Source organism: Kogia breviceps, chromosome 14 (genome assembly GCF_026419965.1).
Source record: "Kogia breviceps isolate mKogBre1 chromosome 14, mKogBre1 haplotype 1, whole genome shotgun sequence".
Classification (NCBI taxonomy): domain Eukaryota; kingdom Metazoa; phylum Chordata; class Mammalia; order Artiodactyla; family Physeteridae; genus Kogia; species Kogia breviceps.
The window spans coordinates 54,119,564-54,142,760 of record NC_081323.1 but is presented as its reverse complement, the minus strand read 5'-3'; the positions used below and the strand labels follow the sequence as shown (position 1 = coordinate 54,142,760).

At 45.0% G+C, this 23,197-nt stretch overlaps 1 protein-coding gene across 4 annotated transcripts in view; it reads right to left on the bottom strand.

Annotated features, from left to right (window-relative positions):
• Positions 1 to 18,181, bottom strand: part of MAPRE1 (microtubule associated protein RP/EB family member 1) — a 37,576-nt gene extending 19,395 nt beyond the window's left edge. Inside the window, exons 1-3 of one of the 4 annotated variants that reach the window (XM_059038265.2) lie at positions 18,079 to 18,181; positions 13,207 to 13,330; positions 1,613 to 1,758 (exon numbers count right to left, since the gene is read on the bottom strand). In XM_059038265.2, the coding sequence (XP_058894248.1) occupies positions 1,613 to 1,758; positions 13,207 to 13,327 (267 nt within the window). In that variant the 5' untranslated portion in view covers positions 13,328 to 13,330; positions 18,079 to 18,181. Of the gene's footprint in view, positions 1 to 1,612; positions 1,759 to 13,206; positions 13,331 to 18,044 lie in introns of all 4 variants that reach the window. The other 3 variants (XM_059038264.2, XM_067013259.1, XM_067013258.1) reach the window with 3 other exon arrangements.
• Between the last annotated feature and the right edge of the window lie 5,016 nt (positions 18,182 to 23,197).

Sequence of the window (23,197 nt, the reverse complement as noted above, 5' to 3'; positions counted from 1 at the left end):
AAAATATTTTAGAGGCAAGAACTAAGTGCTAAATAAGCCCCTGGAAGTTTGTAGAGCAAGTTTCATTCAATTTGCCTTCCACAGAGAACTTAACAACAGGCAGTCCCCCTCCAAGTCCATCAAAAGAAATCAGAAATGCAAAAGAAACAAGTATCATACATAAGTCACATATACACATCCAAACACATCCTAAGATATGTCATTCCACTGTAAAGAGTAAAGCTGCCATGGAACTTGCACGGCCACGGTGCCTGTCACAAGGTATGAAATCCAGAGCACAAACTAACCACAGGCATCTACGATGAACTGTGCTAAAAAAAATTCTGTCTTAAAAATAGGTCAACATATGGAATCAGTCCTGGGATAGACTTCTACAAAATGGTATGTTTTTCAAGTAATTCCAGTCCTATTAAAACATACTTTAAAGGACCTGTAAGTTTTTTATTGTACAAGAATACTGTGTTATCAGGTATTACTTCAAATGGTGGGACTGCTGGCCAGAGCTTAACTATCTTTTAATGCTTCAAGGATTCCAGTTACAATCTGAACTATAACCACCCATCTGAGCAAATAATTTTTAAAAACTTTCTCTGTGTGATACTGAAACATTTACAAATAAAATGTTATATCTGTAACTCACTTCAAAATAATCCACGAGTACAGGGGGTGGGATAGAGGTATACATGAAACAAAATTGGCCCTGAGTTGATAATCACTGAGGTACATGGGAGATCACTGCACTATTCTAACTTATATACTTCAAAAATTTTCCTTATTCAAAAAAATAAATTCCATAAAAAGAACAAGAAAAATTATTGCATATAATAAGCTACACCTAGTTTAAACTATGCCTGATAACTAAATGATATTCTTCCAACACAAATGTGTATTTTATATATTGTACAGACACAGAACTAAAATAAAAATAAGACTGATTTCAAAGTAAATAAAAACCAGATACAGCAGCAAGATAATCAGAGGACGATTACAAGCTTTACTAAAAAAAAAAGTCCCCCCCCAAAATGGCTTAAAGGATAAGCCCTTCTAATGGGGGGGAACTACTTAATTTTGCAATAATCTGTTATCTACTAAAACAAAGCTATTTACCCTAGTGAAGCCTGGTGGTCTGTGTTTCTGGTAGCTTCAAATAACCTTGGGGGCAAAAGGGAACATTCCAGCACCTGCCAGCCATCTTCTTTGTACTTTGCTATAAAAATCAAGTAGTTCTAGAATCTTCTCTATTAGAGCTACTTATTCTACCATATGGTATGCTTTACAGAAGTAAATTCAGAGAGTAAATGAGTCAGACCTCAGACTAATAGAGATTAAACAGTAATAAAATTTTTAAAAAAAATCATGGGTACAGATTTACAGATTGATCTTTCAGACAGTTACCAACTTCATGATGAAGAAAGAAGACCGTAAGGGAACCAGGGGTAGGAGAGCAGAGGGAAACTTTGCTCCCAGTAAATTCTGTTAACTGGAGAAAAGATAACCATATAAATTGGGAAAAGAAAAACAAAAATGTCCAAAGTCATAGCCCAGAATCTGTATCCTTAGTAATTACCACTAGTTAAGAAACACCCTAAATGAAAGAATAAAGTTTACTTACTTTGTCAACACCCATCCTCTTAAAACCTGCTTGTAGTATTTTGAAGTTCTGGATGTATTCGTGTTCTAGCTTAGCTTGGAATTTCACTTTCTTCAAGGCAATGGAGCCAGGGAACAGCATGTCCATAAACTGACAATAGGCAGCCCCTGAATGAGTAACAGAAGAAAATACACACCAGGTCATTAAATGCAGTAGCTATTAAAGCAGCAGGGTGAAAATTTACCCAAACCTGCTTAACCCACTGAATTTTAAAAGTTGTGAAGTGGACCTACAAAACCCCAGAGCTTCATTACCACTTCGAAATTGATAATAGGACTGTGGTTTTAGCTGGTAAGTTCTACAACACACTTGCAACCTGGAACCCCATGACAAGAAGAGGAATGTTCCCATGAAATTTTAAAACTTTACAAGAAAACCAGCATGACAATAAAATGACAACTACAAAGAAAAATGACTGTCAGCGGGAGGAGGGATTTCCCCTGTATTTCAAAGATCCATCCTCTGACACAGGTTTAAAAAAAAAAGTTTTTTCTAAGATGTTTGCCTCCCTGAGCTTTTTACATCTCTAAATAAACTTACCTATCATTTTATAAACAAAGTTGAACAGAAGACATTTTTGTGTTCCTCCATTTCAATTTTAAAGGCCACTATAAGAAATCATTGCATATATTTCATCCCATTTGCTCCCAATTTCACTCCTTCCTCCACTTGCCCATTTTTACCCATCACCACCCCCAAAAGTGTTTTCTTGGCACTTAATACTTCCAGGAATGTTACTTCTCTAATGCCTGTATTAGGAGAGTACACTCTCCTAATACAGGGCAGGCTTCATGTGCACTTACTGCCCTTTCAGGAAAGGAGGCAAGAAATCCAGCGACTAAGCAATAGGTGTTCTGCAAAACGAGGCCGCCTTAATACGCATATTCAACATATTTTACATCAGGCCAAATTGGCTCCCTGCCAGATCTGGCATAAACAGTGCCATTATCATTATTTTTGGAAAGATACAAAGAAAGCAGAAGCACTTCAATGACCAGAGTGACATGCTTAGTAGAAAGGAGCACCAGAAAGTGAAAGCCTGATTCTTGAGGTGGCAGATTTATTTACTCATCCAACAGAAATATACTGTGGGAATTATGTACCAGGCAATGAATTAGCAATATTTATGCTTCTTAAAATGGAAGCACTGGGCTTCCCTGGTGGTGCAGTAGTTGGGAGTCCACCTGCCAATGCAGGGGACACAGGTTCGATCCCTGGTCCGGAAAGATCCCACATGCCCCATGCGCCACAACTATTGAGCCTGTACTCTAGAGCCCACGAGCCACAATTACTGAAGCCCAGGCACCACAACTACTGAAGCCTGTGCACCTAGAGCCCACGCTCTGCAACAAGAGAAGCCACCACAATGAGAAGCCCATGCACCACAACGAAGAGTAGCCCCCGCTCGCCGCAACTAGCGAAAGCCTGCTTGGAGCAACGAAGACTCTACGCAGCCAAATATGAATAAGTAAAATAAATAAATTTATTTATTTATTTTTAATTTTATTTGTTTATTTATTTATGGCTGTGTTGGGTCTTCGTTTCTGTGCAAGGGCTTTCTCTAGTCGTGGCAAGCGGGGGCCACTCTTCATTGCGGTGCGCGGGCCTCTCACTATCACGGCCTCTCTTGTTGCGGAGCATAGGCTCCAGACGCGCAGGCTCAGTAGTTGTGGCTCACGGGCCCAGTTGCCTCATGGCATGTGGGATCTTCCCAGACCAGGGCTCGAACCCGTGTCCCCTGCATTGGCAGGCAGCTTCTCAACCACTGCACCACCAGGGAAGCCCCAATAAACTTATTTTAAAAAAATAAATAAATAAAATAAAGGAGATTTAAAAGTCATAATTTACTAATTGAAATGTACAGATCTTGTTTGGATCCTGATGCATACAAATCAACTTAAAACACACACACAGAGAAGATAATCTATTAAGCATCTATACCCACAGCACTGCTTTACACATGAAAGATATTCTTTCTGAACCAGCAAAATAATGTGCATTTACTAAATTCTCAGGCCATTCGTGCGACTTTCCATTCAAAACAGCAGTCATCTGCTTCTCAGAAAAAACCTGCTTGAAAAATGTTGTTTTTATTTTACTGAGAGAAGAATCCTTACAGCCATTATAAATGTAAAAACTGAGAACCAAAAACTGTGGCCAAAGACTAAAGAGGCAAGAGACCAAGCTTAGAACCAGAACCCAGGTATCCTGACTCCCTGTCCATTGCTCTCTTCCATGTCATTATACACCATATTAGAACACCCTACCCTGGAATAAAGAAGCATTTCCTGAATCAGGGAAGAAAGAGGTATACCATGCTGTTACACTCTGACTGAAACAGAATTAACAAAGAAAAATACTAAGACCCCACTAAAAATAGACAAATCAACTGGAAAATTCATACAAAAAAATGTAAACAGCTGATAAACACATGGGAAGCCAACCTAAGGAAATGATTATTTTAAAAAAACATAGCCTGGCAGTCCAGTGGTTAGGACTCTGCACTTTCACTGCCGAGGGCCTGGGTTCAACTGGTTAGGGAACTTAGATCCCACAAGCCACCAGTGCAGAAAAAAAAAAAAAAAAAGTAAATTTAATAAAGTAATACCAATTTTTAAAAAATACAGTAAAGATTTACACATGAAACTTGTATAACTTTATTTACAAGAGTAAAAAATGGAAGCAACTGGGCTTTCCTGGTGGTGCAGTGGTTGAGTCTGCCTGCCGATGCAGGGGACACGGGTTTGTGCCCCGGTCCGGGAAGATCCCACATGCTGCGGAGCGGCTGGGCCCGTGAGCCATGGCCGCTGAGCCTGCGCATCCGGAGCCTGTGCTCCACAACGGGAGAGGGTACAACAGTGAGAGGCCCATGTACCACAAAAAAAAAAAAAAAAAAAAAGGAAGCAACCTGTATGTCCAAAAGTAGAAGCAATCAATTACATAATTTGCACACCATCACCTAAGAGAATATTATGCAAGCATTCAAAGCACATTTTTTTAAAATTGTGGGGGGAAAAGCTCAAGATTTAATATTACAAGAAAAAGCAAGATACAAAAACATATCTATAAAATGTCCTCATGTATGTAAAAATATCCATCTTAATATATATGCAGAGAAAAGAAAAAGAAGAAAACACAATGTGGAGACTTCCCTGGTGGTCCAGTGGTAAAGAATCCACCTTCCAACGCAGGGGACGTGGGTTCAATCCCTGCTCAAGGAACTAAGATCCCACATGCCACGGGGCAACCAAGCCCATTAGCCACAACTACTAAGCTTGCGTGCCTCAACAAGAGAGCCCGTGTGCCACAACTAGAGAGAGAAAACCCACATGCCACAACTAGAGAGACGTCCGCGAAATGCAAGGAAAGATGCCGTGTGTCTCAACGAAGATCCCGCGTGCCACAACTAAGACCTGACGCAGCCAAAAATAAATAAATTAAATAAATAAATATTAAAAAACAGAAAGAAAACACAATGTATTAGATTAAACCATACAAAGTTATTGTTTTGTAGATCAAAAATGATTGAACAGTGGCCATCTCTGGGGACTGGTACTGAATACATTCTATTTTTAAAATATTAATTATGTACTACAATGAATATTACTTTTATAATCAGAACACAAAAAAAAGAAGGTAAATGTTTTTTACAAAGAAGTCTGTCAGCTGCTTTTTTACAAAAGGGCTCAAAACTCCTGGCCTGTAGATGTCTCAGCTTGTTTCAGAAGAGGTTAAAAGAGGGCTTTCCTTCCAGTCTCTGCCTTAATAACAAAGGCTGGCAACATAAGCAGAGTAAGAAGAGGACCCCTCAGGTCTTCCTTGGTGGTGCAGTGCTTGGGAATCCACCTGCCAATGCAGGGGACATGGGTTCAATCCCTGGTCCGGGAAGATCCCACAGGCCTCGGAGCAACTAAGCCTGTGTACCACAATTACTGAGCCTATGCTCTAGAGCCCGCGAGCCACAACTACTGAAGCCTGAGAGCCACAACTACTGAAACTTACATGCCACAACTACTGAAGCCCGCATGCCTAGAGCCTGTGTTCCGCAATAAGAGAAGCCAGCGCAATGAGAAGCTCATCCACCTCAACGAAAAGTAGCCCCTGCTTGCCACAACTAGAGAAAGCCCACGTACAGCAACAACGACCCAATGCAGCCAAAAATAAATAAATTTTTAAAAATAAAATAGGGCTTCCCTGGTGGCGCAGTGGTTGAGAATCCGCCTGCCGATGCAGGAGACACGGGTTCGTGCCCTGGTCCGGGAAGATCCCACATGCCGCGGAGCAACTAAGCCCGTGAGCCATGGCCGCTAGGCCTGCGCATCCGGAGCCTGTGCTCCGCAACGGGAGAAGCCACAACAGTGAGAGGCCCGCATACCACAAAAAAAATAAAAATAAAAATAAAATAAAATAAAATAAAAACGGAGAGGACCCCTCTTACATAGCTGCTGTCCCAATGATGTGGGGCAGGAGAACAGGTCCATGTAAAATCTGTGGCTGGAAAATGCAAACAGACATAGGGTTGTAGGGTTGGACCAGCTGTATCAGGGCACCAACCACCAAGTCTCCGCTGACTGCCACAGCCCCATTCTGCCAGGATCTGTGCTACAAGCAAAGAACACACAAGGGCACAATGCAGTCCCTTCTCCAAAAGCTTGCAACATCTCAAGTGCACTGGCTCTCAACCCTTTTGGGTCAAGGGTCCCTTGGAGAATTAGATGAAAGCTGAAGTCAATATTCTACACAGGATAGATGAGTTTCAGGACTTCCCTGGCGGTCCAGAGGTTAGGACTCTGCACTTCCAATACAGGGGGCATGGGTTCGATTCCTGGTCAGGGAATTAAGATCCCACATACTCTGTCATGGCCAAAAAAAAAAAAAAAAAAAAAAAAGGATAGATGCCTTCCTATCAGAAAACTATAGATTAAGAGACCTCAAAGTTTTACACAAAGGAAACACTCTATTAAATGTAAAAGTGTTCAAGCTTTTGGAAGTAGGTGAGGCTTTTTCATCTTAAAGGATGAAAAAATTTGGAAATAGAAGGCTGTGAGGAGTCATTAATGCAGACGTTAAAAGTCGGCCTCGAAGGCTTCCCTGGTGGTGCAGTGGTTGAGAATCTGCTTGCTAATGCAGGGGACATGGGTTCAAGTCCTGGTCTGGGAAGATCCCACATGCCGCGGAACAACTAGGCCCGTGAGCCACAACTACTGAGCCTGCGCGTCTGGAGCCTGTGCTCCGCAACAAGAGAGGCCACGATAGTGAGAGGCCCGCGCACTGCAATGAAGAGTGGCCCCTGCTTGCCACAACTAGAGAAAGCCCTCGCACAGAAATGAAGACCCAACACAGCCAAAAATTAAAAAAATAAAAAATAAAGAAGTTAAATTTGTGATATCACACTAATTACACATTATTATTAAAAAAAAAAATTTACATCATATGTAAAGCATTCTTTAAAAAGTCGGCCTCGATACATTTTAACAAGTGAAACGTAATCCAATTTTAAAAGCAAGAAACAAAACCTTACAACATTGTGTGCTTGTATTTGTTACTTACTGCAACAGTCTGTAATAGCAATAGACTGGAAACAAACTAAATGTCCATTAATAGGGGAAATCCAAGGAAATTATGGTACTACACAGCCATAAAAGAAAACAAAGTGGCACCGGCTACATGGATATGGAACACTCTCCAGAGTGTCCAGTGCAATTAAACACTACCACTTGTGTAAAAGGGGGGAAAGAGAACACACACACAAAATACAGACAGATGGATGTTTCTGCTTGTATACACGCTCTCTGGAGGCCACCCAGCTGATAACACTGGTTACTTCTGGGTTGGGGAACTGGGTGGCTAGTAGATGGGCTTACTTTTCACAGGGAGAATTTTTGCTGTTTATCTTTTTGTTCCTTTTGAATTTTAAACCATTTGAGACTTTCAGTTATTCAAAAAGTATGTCAATTATGTTCTAAAATTATAGAAAACACTGAACGTACAGCTAAAATGAGTAACCTTGGGCAAGCTGTTTAACTTCTCTGTCTCAGTTTCTCTATCTATAAAATGGGGATGACAGTCCTTACCGCCCCCCACCCCACCCCCACGCCGAGGTTATATAGGTAAAGCACTTTAGAAAGTGCCTGGCCTATAGTAAGAGTTCAATAAATAAAACCATAATTAGGGGGGAAAAAATACAGCTAAAAGATAACAATGACTATCACTTGTGACAATACAGCAGATTATGGTTTTCTTCTTAATGTTTCTATGAAGAAGACCTAATTACTTATAATCAGAAGAAAATAAGTTTCTTGTCTCTTGCTTTAATTAACACCAAGAGGTACTTAAAGAATTAGGCAGGGCTTCCCTGGTGGCGCAGTGGTTGAGAATCCGCCTGCCGATGCAGGAGACACGGGTTCGTGCCCTGGTCCGGGAAGATCCCACATGCCGCGGAGCAACTAAGCCCGTGAGCCATGGCCGCTAGGCCTGCGTGTCCGGACCCTGTGCTCCGCAACGGGAGAGGCCACGACAGTGAGAGGCCCGCATACCGCAAAAAAAAAAAAAAAAAAAAAAAAGAATTAGGCAAAATAATTTAAAGAGATACTTCCTTGAGCAGAGAAGTGACAATAAAAAATGGTCTCTTTGAAAGGTTGCAGACTGATACAATAAAAGAAGAGTGGGGGAGGGGAGCCTGCAGGGAAGTAGGGCCCTGTTAGGAGGTCACTATGGCAGCAGCCTGCAAACTGAGAAGGGGTTACAGCAAAAGACCCTGCAGAAGACTCAGAGAACTTTGTGAGTTAGCCTAAAAAGATGATTCTCAGGCCTGCGACACTAGACGAATGGTGGAATTATGGCCCAAAATGGAGTGTCTGGAAAAGGGAGCCAACTTGAGGAGAAAACAAAGTGGGTGAGGCCTGGTCAGGCTCCTGGTCTCACTCTCAGAGCAGCTCTGGGAGCAAGACTGACAAGCTATTTTATATCAACTCAAGGGCTGGCAGGGCCCCACAATGAGCTAAGAAAAATGGAGACCTAGCTTTTGCCTGGGAGCATCCAAACACCTCTCCTACTCTGTACAGCACAGACTGTAAAGGAGGCCAGGATGGAGGGGGAGAAGGCAAGGAAGGGGAATCCGGGAACATTCAGTGAGGGCCATCTGACATGTTCAGAGCACCATGCTGGGCCCTTGGAAAAGCGCAGAGGGGCCTGATCGTGGACTGGAATCTAAGGAAGAGAGGAATGGAAAGCAAATGGCACCCCCACCCCCACCCCTTCTTTTGGGCCACACCTCCTGGCTTGCAGGATCTCAGCTCCCCAACCAGGGACTGAACCCAGGCCATGGCAGTGAAAGCCTAGAATCCTAACCACTAGGCCACCAGCGAACTCCCTTTTTTTTTTTTCAGCATCCCCCTTCTGACACAAGCGATCCCATCAGAATCTTTCTCTGTGATCAGGGTTTTTTCCTTGATGACTATCTTTTCAAACTACTTGACTAACTCTCCAAAACAGAGAGACTACGGAATGTAATGAATCTTGAAACAAGCGGCCACTCTATCACTGAAAGTCATCCTCACCTTATCTCATTACAAGAGCCAAGCAATGGCTCACTTTACTGTTGGAGGCAGGGAGCCCACAATGCTGATAAAACTCAGCCATTTCACAGGCAGCCAGCACATGAATAGTGTACAACCTCAGAGCTTTGCCCTCTCAAGGGAAAAACCTATTCCTACCTTTCAAAGCTTGGGCTTGGTAGAGAATTCTGATCTGCATGACCCCCTGCTCATCAGAGGTAAGATCAGGAGATGGATCCAGTGTTAAACGTCACTCGGATTCTCCTCGGGCCTTAGTAAACACGAGAATCTGAGGAGCCTCACTTTCTCTCCGACTCCAATCCCCAGGCAGCAGACCTTTTTCAGGGACACGGTGTCTGTGGCTCATCCTGTTTGGTCTCATACTGGAAACTGAGACCCCATTTCCTAAACGTCAATGTGAAACACAACACAACCTTCTACATACTCTGAGAAAAGTCCCACATGGCTCTCAAGAGGTGAACTACTTGTGAACAGAAGTTTGTTTATAAATCACGTGCCTAAGTATTCTGCACTGGGACTTCCCTGGTGGTTAAGAATCCACCTGCCAATGCAGGGGACACGGGTTTGAGCCCTGGTCTGGGAAGAACCCACATGCCACAGAGCAACTAAGCCTGTGCACCACAACTACTGAGCCTGTGCTCTAGAGCCCATGAGCCACAACTGAGCCCACGTGCCGCAACTACTGAAGCCCGCACGCCTAGAGCCCGTGCTCCACAACAAGAGAAGCCACCACAATGAGAAGCCCACTCACTGCAATGAAGAGTAGCTCCCGCTCGCTGCAACTAGAGAAAGCCCGCACGCAGCAACGAAGACCCAACGCAGCCAAAATTAAATAAATAAATAATTTTTTTTTTTTAAAAAAAGAAGTATTCTGCACGTTCTACTGGGGAAAAGCCCTTAATCTAGGATAAGAAAAATGGCAGGCAGCAGGCAAAGTTGAAACTCTTCACAGATTTTTAATGAGACAATATCACTATAATTGATAATATGTAATTTACATTTGTTCAACTCTCCTCCAAATGCTTCTTTTAAAAAGACAGAGCTTGTATACAGGAGAAGGAGTACAGGCTGGTGTCAGAAAGATCCTGGGCTCAAAATCAGGCTCTATAATGTCTAAGCTGTGCCCCATGCAGTCTCCTCCTGTGTAAAATGAGAATGTGTCCTGCCCCTTGAGAGATCTAGGTTCACCTCAAGGGTCTGGTGCAGAATCAGTAACTGAGAGCTATTTTTACAGGTGAGCCTCACAACAGCACAAAAGGTGAACCAGATCCTACTACCCCAGTTTATAGATGACGAACCAGAACATTATGGAACTCGGGACTTCCCTGGTGGTCCAGTGGTTAAGACTCTGTGCTTCCAATGCAGGGGGTGTGGGTTCAATCCCTGGTTGGGGAACTAAGATCCCACATGCTGCACGGAGCAGCCAAGAAATAAAAATAAATAAATAAGAATAAAATATTTTTTTAAAAAAAGTTATGGGGCTCATCCAAAGTCACATGGCTCAGTGCAGACTGAAATCTCTTCATGCCCAGTCCTGACTACTCGTGACGGCTCGCTGTCTGAATGAGACAAATCTGGAGCCAGATCAGCACATATACAACTTATCTACATGTGAAAAGAGATCTCATTTTTGAATTAACTAAGTGAAATACATCTTGGAGTATATTTATAATAGAAAGAGGTAATTTTTAGGGAGAAACTGCTGGTGAAAAAGCTGGCTCCAATGAAAACTAAGATGACCTCATCCCCCCCATTAATCACGAGGCAAACAAGTGCTTTAAAAGCCTCCAACAAATGGGGATGTGGCAGTGAAACTGAGGAAATTAACAGAAAGTAGGGGGAAAGCAGCATGGATCTAAGACTAACAGCCAGTGCCTACGACTAACAAAGCAACTGATGTTTAATAAGCATGTCTCCTGGGCAACCCTGTCTCACTGCACAACTTCACATTGAGCCTCTCTTACTATCTATAAAACTGAGATTAAATCTCACAGGGGAGGGATTTCCCTGGTGGTCCAGTGGCTAAGACTCCATGCTCCCAATGCAGGGGGCCCAGGTCCAAGCCCTGGTCAGGGAACGAAATCCCACATGCCACAACTAAGAGTTCGCATGCCACAACTAAAGATCCCTGGGCACTTCGCTGGTGGTCCAATGGTTAAGAATCCACCTTCCAGAGACTTCTCTGGTGGCATAGTGGTTAAGAATCCACCTGCCAATGACACAGGTTCGACCCCTGGTCTGGGAAGATCTCACATGCCGCAGAGCAAGTAAGCCCGTGTGCCACAACTACTGAGACCGCATGCCACAACTACTGAAGCCTGTGCGCCTAAAGCCTGTGCTCCGCAACGAGAAGCCACCACAATGAGAAGCCCGTGCACCGCGACAAAGAGTAGCACCAGCTTGACACAACTAGTGAAAGCCCACGTGCAGCAATGAAGACCCAATGCAACCAAAAAAAACAAAAAGAATCAACCTTCCAATGCAGGGGACACGGGTTCAATCCCTGGTCAGGGAACTAAGATCCCACATGCTGCAGGGCAACTAAGCCCACACGCCACAACTACTGATCCCGCACTGCAACTAGAGAAGCTTGTGTGCCGCAAAGAGCCCACGTGCTGCAACTAAGAACCGACGCAGCTAAATAAATAAATAAATGTAAATAAATTTAAGAAAAAACCAAAACAACAAAAAAACAGGTATGCCTGTACACTTCTACAATCATCTGAAAGTTTACAAAACTTAATTTTAAAAAAAGCCGTGTGCCGCAACTAAGACCCAACTCAGCCAAAACTAACTAACTAAATAAATAGATTTTTAAAAAAAGAAAAAAGAAAAGTTGGAAATAATCTAAATGTCCAAAAGTTGGGAAGATATTAAACAACTCCACCATATCTACAGAAATAAACAGTATACAGCCATTAAACGTAATTATTTCCAAGACAGTGAAAGACACTAGAGAATACCCAAAATTTAATGTTAAGTGAAAAAAAGCTGGAATATGTACAAATATATATGTGCACAGAAAACGCCCAAACAGTGGCTTTCTCAAAATGAAACGACCGGCATTTTTAATTTTCTTCTCTCTAGTTTTCTAAAGGTTATACAATTAGTATAGACAGAAACAGAACATGTTTTTGTTCTTGTTTTAAATCATTACCTCTCTGCCAGAGTCTTAGTAAACAGTAGGTCAATAAAGTTGTGGCTGAAATGGCAAACTTGCCTGAGTTTGGGCTTGTGCTACCTGGGAGTAAGAAATGCCACTGAGGGCTTCCCTGGTGGCACAGTGGTTAAGAACCTGCCTGCCAATGCAGGGGACATGGGTTCGAGCCCTGGTCCGGGAAGATACCACATGCGGTGAAGCAACTAAGCCCATACACCACAACTACTAAGCCTATGCTCTAGAGCCCGTGAGCCACAACTACTGAGCCCACATGCCACAATTACTGAAGCCTGCGCGCCTAGAGCCCGTATTCCGCAACAAGAGAAGCCACTGCAATGATAAGCCCGTGCACCACAACGAAGAGTAGCCCCCACTCGCCACAACTAGAGAAAAGCCCACACGCAGCAACAAAGACCCAATGCTACCAAAAATAAATAATAAATAAATAAATAATTTAAAAATAAAAGAGAAACACCACTGATAAACTAATATAGAACTAGAACAATTACAATTATTGTCCTTAAATAAGTCACTTCAAATTTGGATGCACAACAGTGCAGATGGAGAAGCTGGGACTAAACTGCAGGCCTCAGAATGTAGCCTCTACAGCGGGAGACGGTGGACACACAGGCCAGAACAGAGCACACTCTTTTTAAGCCCAGTTCCTCTCAGAAGTGGAACCAGGGCAGAGCTGAAAGAAACCGGGCAGCCCCAACACAGAACCTGAACCTGCACCTTTTTTCAATCAGATACGGGCCTGTGCATCCCTGAAGGACCTGCAGACTTTCCTGGAAAAGGGGCCTACTGATTTCTCTTACCTGAGCACAACTGTTCAATCTTTGTCAGATTCAACTGCAGAGACTCATTGATCCAGGCCAGCATGTCATGTCGACTGAGGTTATCACTGGTCACCGACGTTGAGTACACATTCACTGCCATCTTCTACAACATGTGAGGGAAAGAGAAGGACTCGTGTTATTGGGCAGCAAGAAGGAGCAAGCATTTCCTGGAGTCACCAGAGCAGACCTGTGGGGACACTCAATTTATAAGCCTCATCTTCTTCCCCAACAGGCCAAACCAGAGACACTAGGATTCCAGCCACGAGCCTGGATTTCCATGAATAAACATGACCTGAAATGAACTGCCCAACATCAGCCAGCCTAAAATTCAGGCCCCATTTTAATGTCATTGCTATAAAATTTTAAGCTACAAAGACACTAAGTAAAGGAATGACTGTTTTATGAAGGGAGGCTGATGCACAAGCAAAAATGTTCTCTGCTTAGAAAACGTCAATCCAAGTTTATCCACTAACATATCAAAATGTTTACACTAGTTTTCTTCAGATGGTGGGCTTTTGTATTAATTTCTCTTTACAGTTTCCACTATAAAGTTTTCCAAATTTTCTTTAAAGACTATGTCCACTTTTATAATCAAAAAAGTGAATAACCTAAGCACTACAAGGTGTTGGCAAATGACCTCACAGTGAAAAGACCTTAGTACCAATTCTCTGCTGAGCCTCCTGAAGACAGGGCATCTGAGGGCCTACTAAGCACCAGGAGCTTAGCAGACACTTGTCACTTAACCCAACAACTCACTGCAAGGCTCACTTTATTCTCCTCATTTTACAGATAAGGAAAAAGGTGCAGCACAGAAGCCCTAGGAACTGGCAGCCAAGTCTGCCCGGCCCCATCATCCACTTTCATTCCCCTTCCCTAGAAAATCTGCCCCTCACCTTTCTGCCAGGCTTTCCAATTCAAAACAACAAGCACAGAGAAACACATTAACTGAAAATGTTTACCAAGCACTGTTCTAGGGACAGGGAAACAGATGTGCAGGAAAGACAAGTTGCCTGTCCATAGGAAGCTCACTTTCTAGTAGAAGTCTGACACTGACCACATACACAAACAAATGTCATTTCACGCGACCATCTACGTAATGAGGGTGGAGGGGAATGTGGTCAGGGAAAGCCTCTCAGAGTTGACGTTTGAGCTTAAGAATCAGAAGGAGACAGCCCGCGAAGATGTGGAAGAAGGGTGCCTACAGCCCAGTGAGCAGAAGGGATAGCAGGAACAGAAGTGGGAAAAGAAGTGAAGAAGCCAGATCCTGTTAGGACTCTGCAGGCCGTGGTGAGGAGTTTAGATTTTATTCTTTAACTGTTAAGGAATCCATTGTGAGGATTTACATGGGGTAGAATCACACTCTCGTTTAAGTTTGAAAAAAATCACCCTGGGACTTCCCCGGCAGGCCAGTGGTTACGATGCCATGCTTCCACTGCCAGGGGCACGGGTTCGATCCCTGGTTGGGGAACTAAGATCCCGCTGGCACGCTGTGGCTTAAAAAAAAAAAAAAAAAAGAAAAAGAAAAAGATCACCCTAACAGCTGGTGGAGAACAGACAGTAGGAAGGGAAGACTCAAGCAATATGAGATAAGGGGAGGTGTATCCAGATCTAAATGAAATCCCTGGGCAATTACCATGAGGACACATGACTACAAAATATTAAATTTCAAGATGACCTTGACACTTTTAATTTTCCTCGTTTCATGTGACATCAATATGACTAACAGGAGGAAAAAAACTCAGAGCAAATTTGGAACCACCATGGGTCGCCATGCTCTCTTGTGGCACTTCATTCCTTCACCTAGCGACTAGCTAGACTTCCCACGTGTCTCCTGCACACCTCACGAGTCACACAGCTACAGACTGTGAGAGCCGGAAGATGAAGATCTCCCATCCAATCCCCTTTTTATGAACAGAGGTGACTGTGGTCTAGAGAGATAAATGACTTGGCAAGTCTGTGCGCTCACATCCCACATTCCCCCATCCCCTGCAGCACTCGGCACACTGCTTTGCACAAGACGGGCTCAGTAAATGCTACCTGTTTTCAGGCTGGCAGGAGAGAGAAAAATGTGTCTGTGTAAACTCTTTTCAGAAAACAAACTATCAACACTATTACTTAAACTCAAATGAGAAAACCATGTTATACAAGGCACCAATACAATTTAGTTCCTGGGAAATTAATCCCACGGCACTTCATTCAAACCTCTGCAACTGTCATTACCTTTTCATTTCTGAATCATTTCCGGATGAGATCTGGACCAGTAGGCAATTTGCTCCATACCAAGAGCTGAGTATTTGAAGCCTGGGTTTGAATGTGAGGCTGTCACTCGTTAGTTGTATAACCTTGGGCAAGTTACTTAACTGCAATACACCTCAGTTATCTTGTGAGTTAATGCTACCTATCTGAAAAGGGTGAGGTGAGGTTTAAATGAGATAATGCACAAAAAATGATTTGGTATTAAACAAACAAGCGCCAGGGCAGGGAGGGACCTTTTCTCACTCATCCTTCTATCTCCAGAGCCAAAAACAGTGCCTGAGACTTGCCACCACCATCTCTCATCTCCATCCACCACAACAGCCATCAAATTAGTTTCTAACTCAAACTGTTTTTACACAGGAGCCAGGGAGAATCTTCAATATCAAAAATCAGACCAAGTGTCTCCTCTGTTTAAAATCCCCAAATGAATGAATACATGAAATGCATACTGTGCACAAAATGCTATTATCAGGTACCAAGGCGAGACACATCCAAACAAAAACCACCACGGTCCCAGGCTGAGCACTTGTAATCTATTTTGGTGACACTCATACATACATACATCGGGTAATGTGTGTGTCATGCTGCCATAAAGTGTAAGCAGCTGGTTAAGCCACGTGTGTCTCCTGACCACACCCCAGCTCAGAAAACATTAATGGCCTTTCATCATCATATAATTCAAAACTCTTTTATTAGCAGTACATTAATACCTGGCCCCATGTGCTCTGCAAACTCTGCAGCCACTAAAAACATGGGGTTAGGCACCCTATAGATGTGCAGTAAACATCCACTAACTCAACTACTTAATTGGCTCTTCCAGGCAGTAGAAACAGAGCCCAATTCTCAGAGCCTCAGCTACAGCCAGTGACAGCTCACTCTTCCTCTACAAGGATCCCACTGCTTGGCTTCCATGGAAGACCCCATGACCACCACACAAACCTCACCCCCTTAAAAGGTTCCTTGATCCAGGTTTCAAGTGCCTTGAAAAAAGCTCCCCCTTGCCTCTCCAGGTATCTCTTCTCCTTCGGCAGGTCTCCTAGCAGGCCCCCAAACCCACTTTGATTCACTGATGGCTGATGAGCACCTATTACTTTCAAGGCACCATACTGAGCCCTATGGAAAGAGGGGGAGGAAGGTGCCACCAGAAAAAAAGCAATGTGACCCTAAGTAAATACTTCACCTTTCCGGATCACAAAGAGCTCACCTGTAAAAGATGAACAATATCTTCAACACAAGGTGGTGGTGAAGATTAAATGAGAATCTGAGTGAAAGCACAGCATGTCCTAAGCTTCCCTATGTGCCAGAAACCACTACACACTTTGACACACCACCGCAAAGGGCACATTGGATGAAACATGCCCTCTAGATCTGGTCCTCAGGGAGGCAGCATAATACAGAGATTAAGGGCCTGGACTCAAGAGTCACAGACGTGGATTCAGCCACTTGCTGCACACCATAAAGCAAATCATCTCTCAGAGCCTCAGTCTCCTAATTTGTAAACTGAAGATAATAACTCTTAGAGACAGTGTAATATTAAATGACATAATGCCACACAACACCTGGCACACAGCAAGTGCCCAATTAGCAAACAGCTATTATTACTACTCTTAGAGATACCCCATTACAGAAGTGGATGGCAGGCCCGGTGTACCTTCCTTCAATGGGCCTCAGGAGTCTCATTCCCAAAATGGAGGAGAGGCCAAGCTCTGCCCTGCAGCACCCCAGGTCTGCTGTGAAGCAGGGACTGAAAAAGCACTGTTCGTTCATGTCACCTTGTTATATTATCTTCCCAGTGAGCATATAAAATTATCTTTTCCAAGTATTAATTTTCTCACTTCCTGTCTTCCCACCATAATGTAGACTCTTAGAAAGCAGGTCTTTGTTGCCCTCCTGCTCCTGGGTGTACAGCCAGCGCTTAGCACAGTGCCTAGCACCTACTGGACGCTCAATAAATACCGATGAAGAAAGGAGGAAGTCCAGGAAGCTGGCCTGCTTTTTACTTTTTGCTATGTACCACGACAAGAGCTTTCTGCATGTAGTATCTTTGTCCCCTGTTTTACGGATGAGAAAACTGAGGCCCAGAGAGATTAAAGCACCTGCCCGAGATCGCACAGCAGGGAATTCAATACAGGTATGAATCCAAAACCCGAACTCTTAATCATCAGGCAGCACCGTTTCCTACAGTGGGGGTTCCTCAGAGCTCCCAGCGGGACCCACTTCAACCACACACACGCCCCCTACCCGGCCCAGCCATCCCGGAACCTCCTGCCTCCGCCGTCCAGGTTCCACGCCTCGGCCGCGGCCCATAAGCCCCCACGCCGCCGAGAAGCAGCCCCCACTTCCGGCCCAAGGCCCCGCCCCCCGGCAGAGCGGAGAGCGCGCGCCCCCCAGCCTGGCCCGCGCGCGCCGGGTCACGGCCCCGCCCTTCCCCCACCCGGCCCGAACCGCACCGCTGAGGGGAGCGGCCCGAGCACCAATCGCAGGACCCGCCGGCGCTCTACCCGCCCCGAGGCCCGCCCGCCCGCCCCCGGCCGCCGCCCCGTGCCCGCTAGCCGGCTCACCGGCTCTCGGCTGGACCGCGTCCGCTGCCCGTACCCGGCTCCGGTTCCGTCTTCGTCTCGTTCAAACCGCCTGACCCCGCCCGCTAGCCCGCGCGATGACCTCACACGCACCCCCCCTGTTACGCGCCGACGTAAAGGCTCGTCATCGCCCGCCGGCTCCTTTTATAGAGAGGGACTAAGCCGCGCACTGGGGGCGGAGCCCGACACTTGATCGACGGCTGGGGTGCCCAAGGGGCGGGGCGCCGGCTGCCGGGCACTGCAGCCGCGTGGTCTGCCACAACCAATGAGATCCCTCCTCGGGCCGGTGTAACTCCGCCTAGAAGGCGGGATCCAGTTACAAATTCTATACCCTAGTAGCCAAAAAAATTGGTTTTACAATGAATTTCTACAAAAATGAGTTATTGAATAAAAAATAAATCAATACGGACTTTGAGGATGGACTTAAAAGTCACCTCAGAGACACATTCTGTGACTATTCTATCTAGAATAACCCTACAATCTCATCATCCGTTTTTTCTTAGTATAGTCATCTTGTTTGTTTATGCCTTTATTGTCTGCCCTTCCATAAGTTCCACGGAAGCAAGGCTTTTCTCAGTCCTGTTCCCACCGTGTCCCAGAGCCTGATACATAGGTTCTTAGTAGAGACTTGCTCAAAGAATGAATTACACCCACTTTACAGAAGAGGAAACTGAGGGTCAGAGGCCAACTGCCCAGCATCACAAAGACTGATCCAGGTTTCTAGCTGGTTTCCTTGTCCAAATATCATTTATTCTTGTGTTCAACAAATATTTATTTTCCCTGATCAATCAGGCCCTAGGATTTTGGTGATGACCAAGAACCAGACATAGCCTCTGAGCCCTTAAAGTTTCCAATCCAGCAGGGAAGGCAAAGCACATAACTAACTACACATCACTATTTAATTACAAACCAGACTTAGTGTTAGGAAGGAGGAGGCTGTGGCAGGAGTGATGGCACCTGCATTGCAAGAGGTAGGGTCCTGGAGGCCTCTTCTGGGCTGGGTCTCACCCTCCCCTGAGGCCTGGAGAGATGTTCAGGGAAGAATGGGTTGGGGAGCTGGGGCAGGAGCTATTTATCAACTGGCCTGGAGGCACTTCAATATTTTAACCACCAGTATACTGCTGGGTAGTCTCTCTGGTATGCAGCACTCCAAGAGTGCAGCATGAGACCTGACCTCACCTGAGCAGTATGGGAAGGCTTCCCAGAGTTGATAGTTGCCCTAAAATATGAGACGTTAACCCAGCACAAGAGTAAGGGTAGGAATAGACAAACAAGAGGATGCAGCAAAGAGCCCTGTAACCACATGATTACAGCAGTAGTAGTAATATTAGCACTATAGTGAATTGATATGAAGTCTGGATAATTGAGTAAAGATATTCATAAGTGATTTGGGCAATATAATGTGTTATCATCTTATACACAAGGACATTAAGTTCCCAACAGTTTCAGTGAATTTCATAAGTAGCAAAGCCAGCAGGCCTGGGTTCAAATCCTGACTCTGCTAGGAGTTAGAATCAAATGATGTGTGTAATGTTCTTAGACCACTCCTAGCACATAGTATGTGTTCAATAAATGTTAGTGATTTCGAAGTCCCTTTCAATTAATGTCAACGTTCAATTACTGTCAACTGATTGTTGTCAGCAGTACCTAAAAGCCATTTTGGGTGGGAGAGGAATGGGTGTGGGGAATGAAAGCCAAGTCAAGAAGAGCCTCGAGTGCCAGTCTAGAGTTTGAACCTGGTTCTGCAGACACAGGACATCACAGGTTTCTGAGCAAGGGCCTCTGAAATAAAACTCATCTACCCTTCCCAGGAGACAGCTCCCCAAAGAGCGAGGGCCATGTGATCTCCTCAGGCTCCACCCTCCTCCCTGAGGAGGTTAGCCAAGGTTGTCTGGGTCAGTTTAAGCCTTGACTGAGAAGGGCCAGAGAGTAAACAGAATAAAGAACTTGCATCCAGCAGGTGAAAGTTGGGAGACTTTACTATGCGTCTTTAAGCTACCATTTTAAAGTATGAGGCAATCTCATTTTCCCAGATAGAAATTGTGAGTCTCCTCTCCGAAAACAAAACAACCAAAAAACTATGACTTTAAGACCCCAGTTTTCCAAATGTATGACAAGATTATTGAACTAAAAAATGGTGTCACGTCTCATTTGCCTTGAGGACCTCACAAGCTCATGGAGGAGAGGACTGCAAAAGTAAGAAATGATAATACAGAGTGCTTTGTGCTGAGATGGATTCTTCTATCTGTCCACAGGGAAGGAGGGCTCAGATTAGGGGATGTCTCTTAATGCTGCCTAGAATGGAGGCAAAGGAGGCTTCCTGGAAGAGGTGAGAACTGGAGGACAAGTCTGGCAAAGCGGAGAAGGCTGTTCCAGGCAGAGAACAGTGCATGCAAAGACTCAGAGTAAGCAGTCCCAACTCCAGTAATAAAGTTAAACAGAAAGAAGGAAGGAAAGAAGGCAGAAAGGAGGGAGGGAAGGTAAGCTGGAAAAAAGAAGGGAAGGAAGCAAGAAAGGTAAATTGTACCACAGGCTGCAAAGGGCAGCAGGTAATTTCAGGATCCAAACACATGCACACGCACACGCACACGCACACTCACACAGATGCAGGTGAGACCAATGGATTCACAGAACAGATTCTAACTTACACCTCCTTTGCCACTGGCTGTGTGGCCTTGGGTATGATAGACTTCTGAGCCTCAGTTCTCTTACCTATGATCACAGTAATCACTGCCTCACTTCAGGGTTGCTGGGAGGATTCTCAAACAGTAAACAATAAAGCAGCTGCCATTTACTCAGCACTCACTACCCGCAAGCACTCTGCGTGTGCTTCACATACACTGAATCATTTGATCCACACGTCCACCTTATGAGGTTATTATCTCCATTTTACACTGGATAAACTGAGGCACAGAGTGGCTATGGAGCACATCCAAGATCACAAATAAGGAGGGGGTGAAGCCAGGAGAGGCATCCAGTCTGGCTGCAGAGAGGAAGCAAGGATGAAACACAGGCCTGGAACAGAGAATCACTCAAGAAGCAGCTGGCTGGAAAACCAGAGGGACTGAGGTAGAGTGGGGCACCCTCTGTCTAGTGCTGACCCCCCACCAAACAGCCATGGAACTGTCCAGAGGTCAGTCCCTGCACCCCCAGGAAAGATCCCTTCCACAGGTCTCTGGGATGCCGGATGCCAAAGCCACCCCCATCAACTCTCCCTAACAAGGAGATGCCAAAGCCACCCCCATCAACTCTCCCTAACAAGGAGCACGGGGACCCCAACATGATGGAGGGGAGGGGGGTGATGGACAGTTTCAACGCCAGATGCTGCTGTTGCTATAGTTAGCATCTGAGCCCAGCTCCTTTGAAACACCTAGGTGAATATTACCTGTCCTTCCTTTTTAAGACTAATACATTAATATTGGATGTTACCATCATTACCAGCACCGTCATTAACACTGCATTGATTAATGGGTTTCGTTATCACAATGCCATTCAATACATGTGAGGGCTTACTACATGCCAGGCACCAGGCAAAGCAATTTACCCAGATCACAGCCTTGAACATTCACAGCAGCCCTAGGAAATAGGTAGGATTTATTATCCCCCCTTTTATAGAGATGAAAAATTCCAAGGGTCACCTGCCCGAGTGACACAACATGCCAGACCCCAGATACAGCCCCAGGTAACTGGAAGACTTTTGCAGAAAAGGCCTACTTGTGGTGCAAACCAACTACTTCCCCAAGATCAGAATTTTCATTACATTCTCCATTTGGCCCCAGACCTGGGATCACTGATATCCAAACCTGGCCCCCATCTTGAGAAAACACAGAGAACTGCCCCGGCAGCCCCAACAAGGTCTCCCGCTAGCCTGCCCACAGGTAGGCCAGGACACCCAAGGGCCCCTCACCTGGAGAGCTAGTTCATCTCCTCTCTTGGGATTTTGAGGCCGAGGCTGTTTATTTTGCTTCATCCTGTCCTGGCATTTGATGCAGCACTGCATACAAGAGGGCTTAATAGGGCAGCCAAGGGCCCTGGGGCCTGAACACCTGAGCAGAGCGCCAGCCTGGCTTGGCTTGCTAATAATTGACAATCGTCTCATCATGGCAACTTGCACCTGGGCTGTCCTAGCCCAGCAGTGCCTAAAAAAAATAGCTGGTTTCTCATTCTCTGACTCTGGACCAGACCCTTTCTGAACTTGGCCTTATTAAGGCCCACAACTCTAATCATGGAGATGGCCATGATTATAACCTATCTTATGTGAAGAAACTGAGGTTCAGAGGTGCCAAGTCCAACTGAGGCTCAATTGATACACTATGTGCATCCCATTTACACACCATTCTCCCTCTGCACGCACCAGCTGACCGATATTAACCTCTGGAGAGCTATTGACATCAGCTCCTTTGCCCTGACCCGTGGATAGAGATAGTGAAACATGAGGATTATGGCATGATGGGTTCTGGACTTGGGACACCTGGCTGAGTGGCCCCAGGTAAACTTTAAGATGGAACTACTGAAGGGAGTTGCAATGTTAAACTTAAGCAAGATACACATTCCACCCAAAGAACTGGGGCCACCGGCAGCTATGTTAAAATCTCGGACCATGGGCCACTCCCAACAAGTCCCCTCACTGACTGTGGCTGAACTGTGATATGACAAATTGGGAGCAGTGGAACAGGGTGCAGGGAAAGCCTACAGAGGGACAAGGAACTGGAGGATCAGCCCTGGGATTCTTGAGTCATCTGGACCAGCTACCCAAGAGCTGTAATAATCTGGAGATGGCTGTTCCAGACATCAAGGCTTTAAATGAACTCAAGCACTCCAGTTATTTGTTTGGGGAACCAAGGTTTAGAAACCCATTCACTAGCCGAGATTGGTTCTTGGACCAGAAGCATGGAATTCTCAGGCTCCACTGCAGACTTAATGAATCAGACTCTGGGGATGGGGCCCAGAAATCTCCACTGAACAAGCCTTCCAGGGGACGCTGATACATTGGAGTTTGGGGACCATTGCACTAGATTTGGGGGTCACCGTGGTACTTATGTACTGGGCTTGTTGAATGAATGACCTACTGCGACCACCCACCTTTCCACTTTAACCAGGCCCTCACATACCCCACCCATCTGACCTGCAAAAGA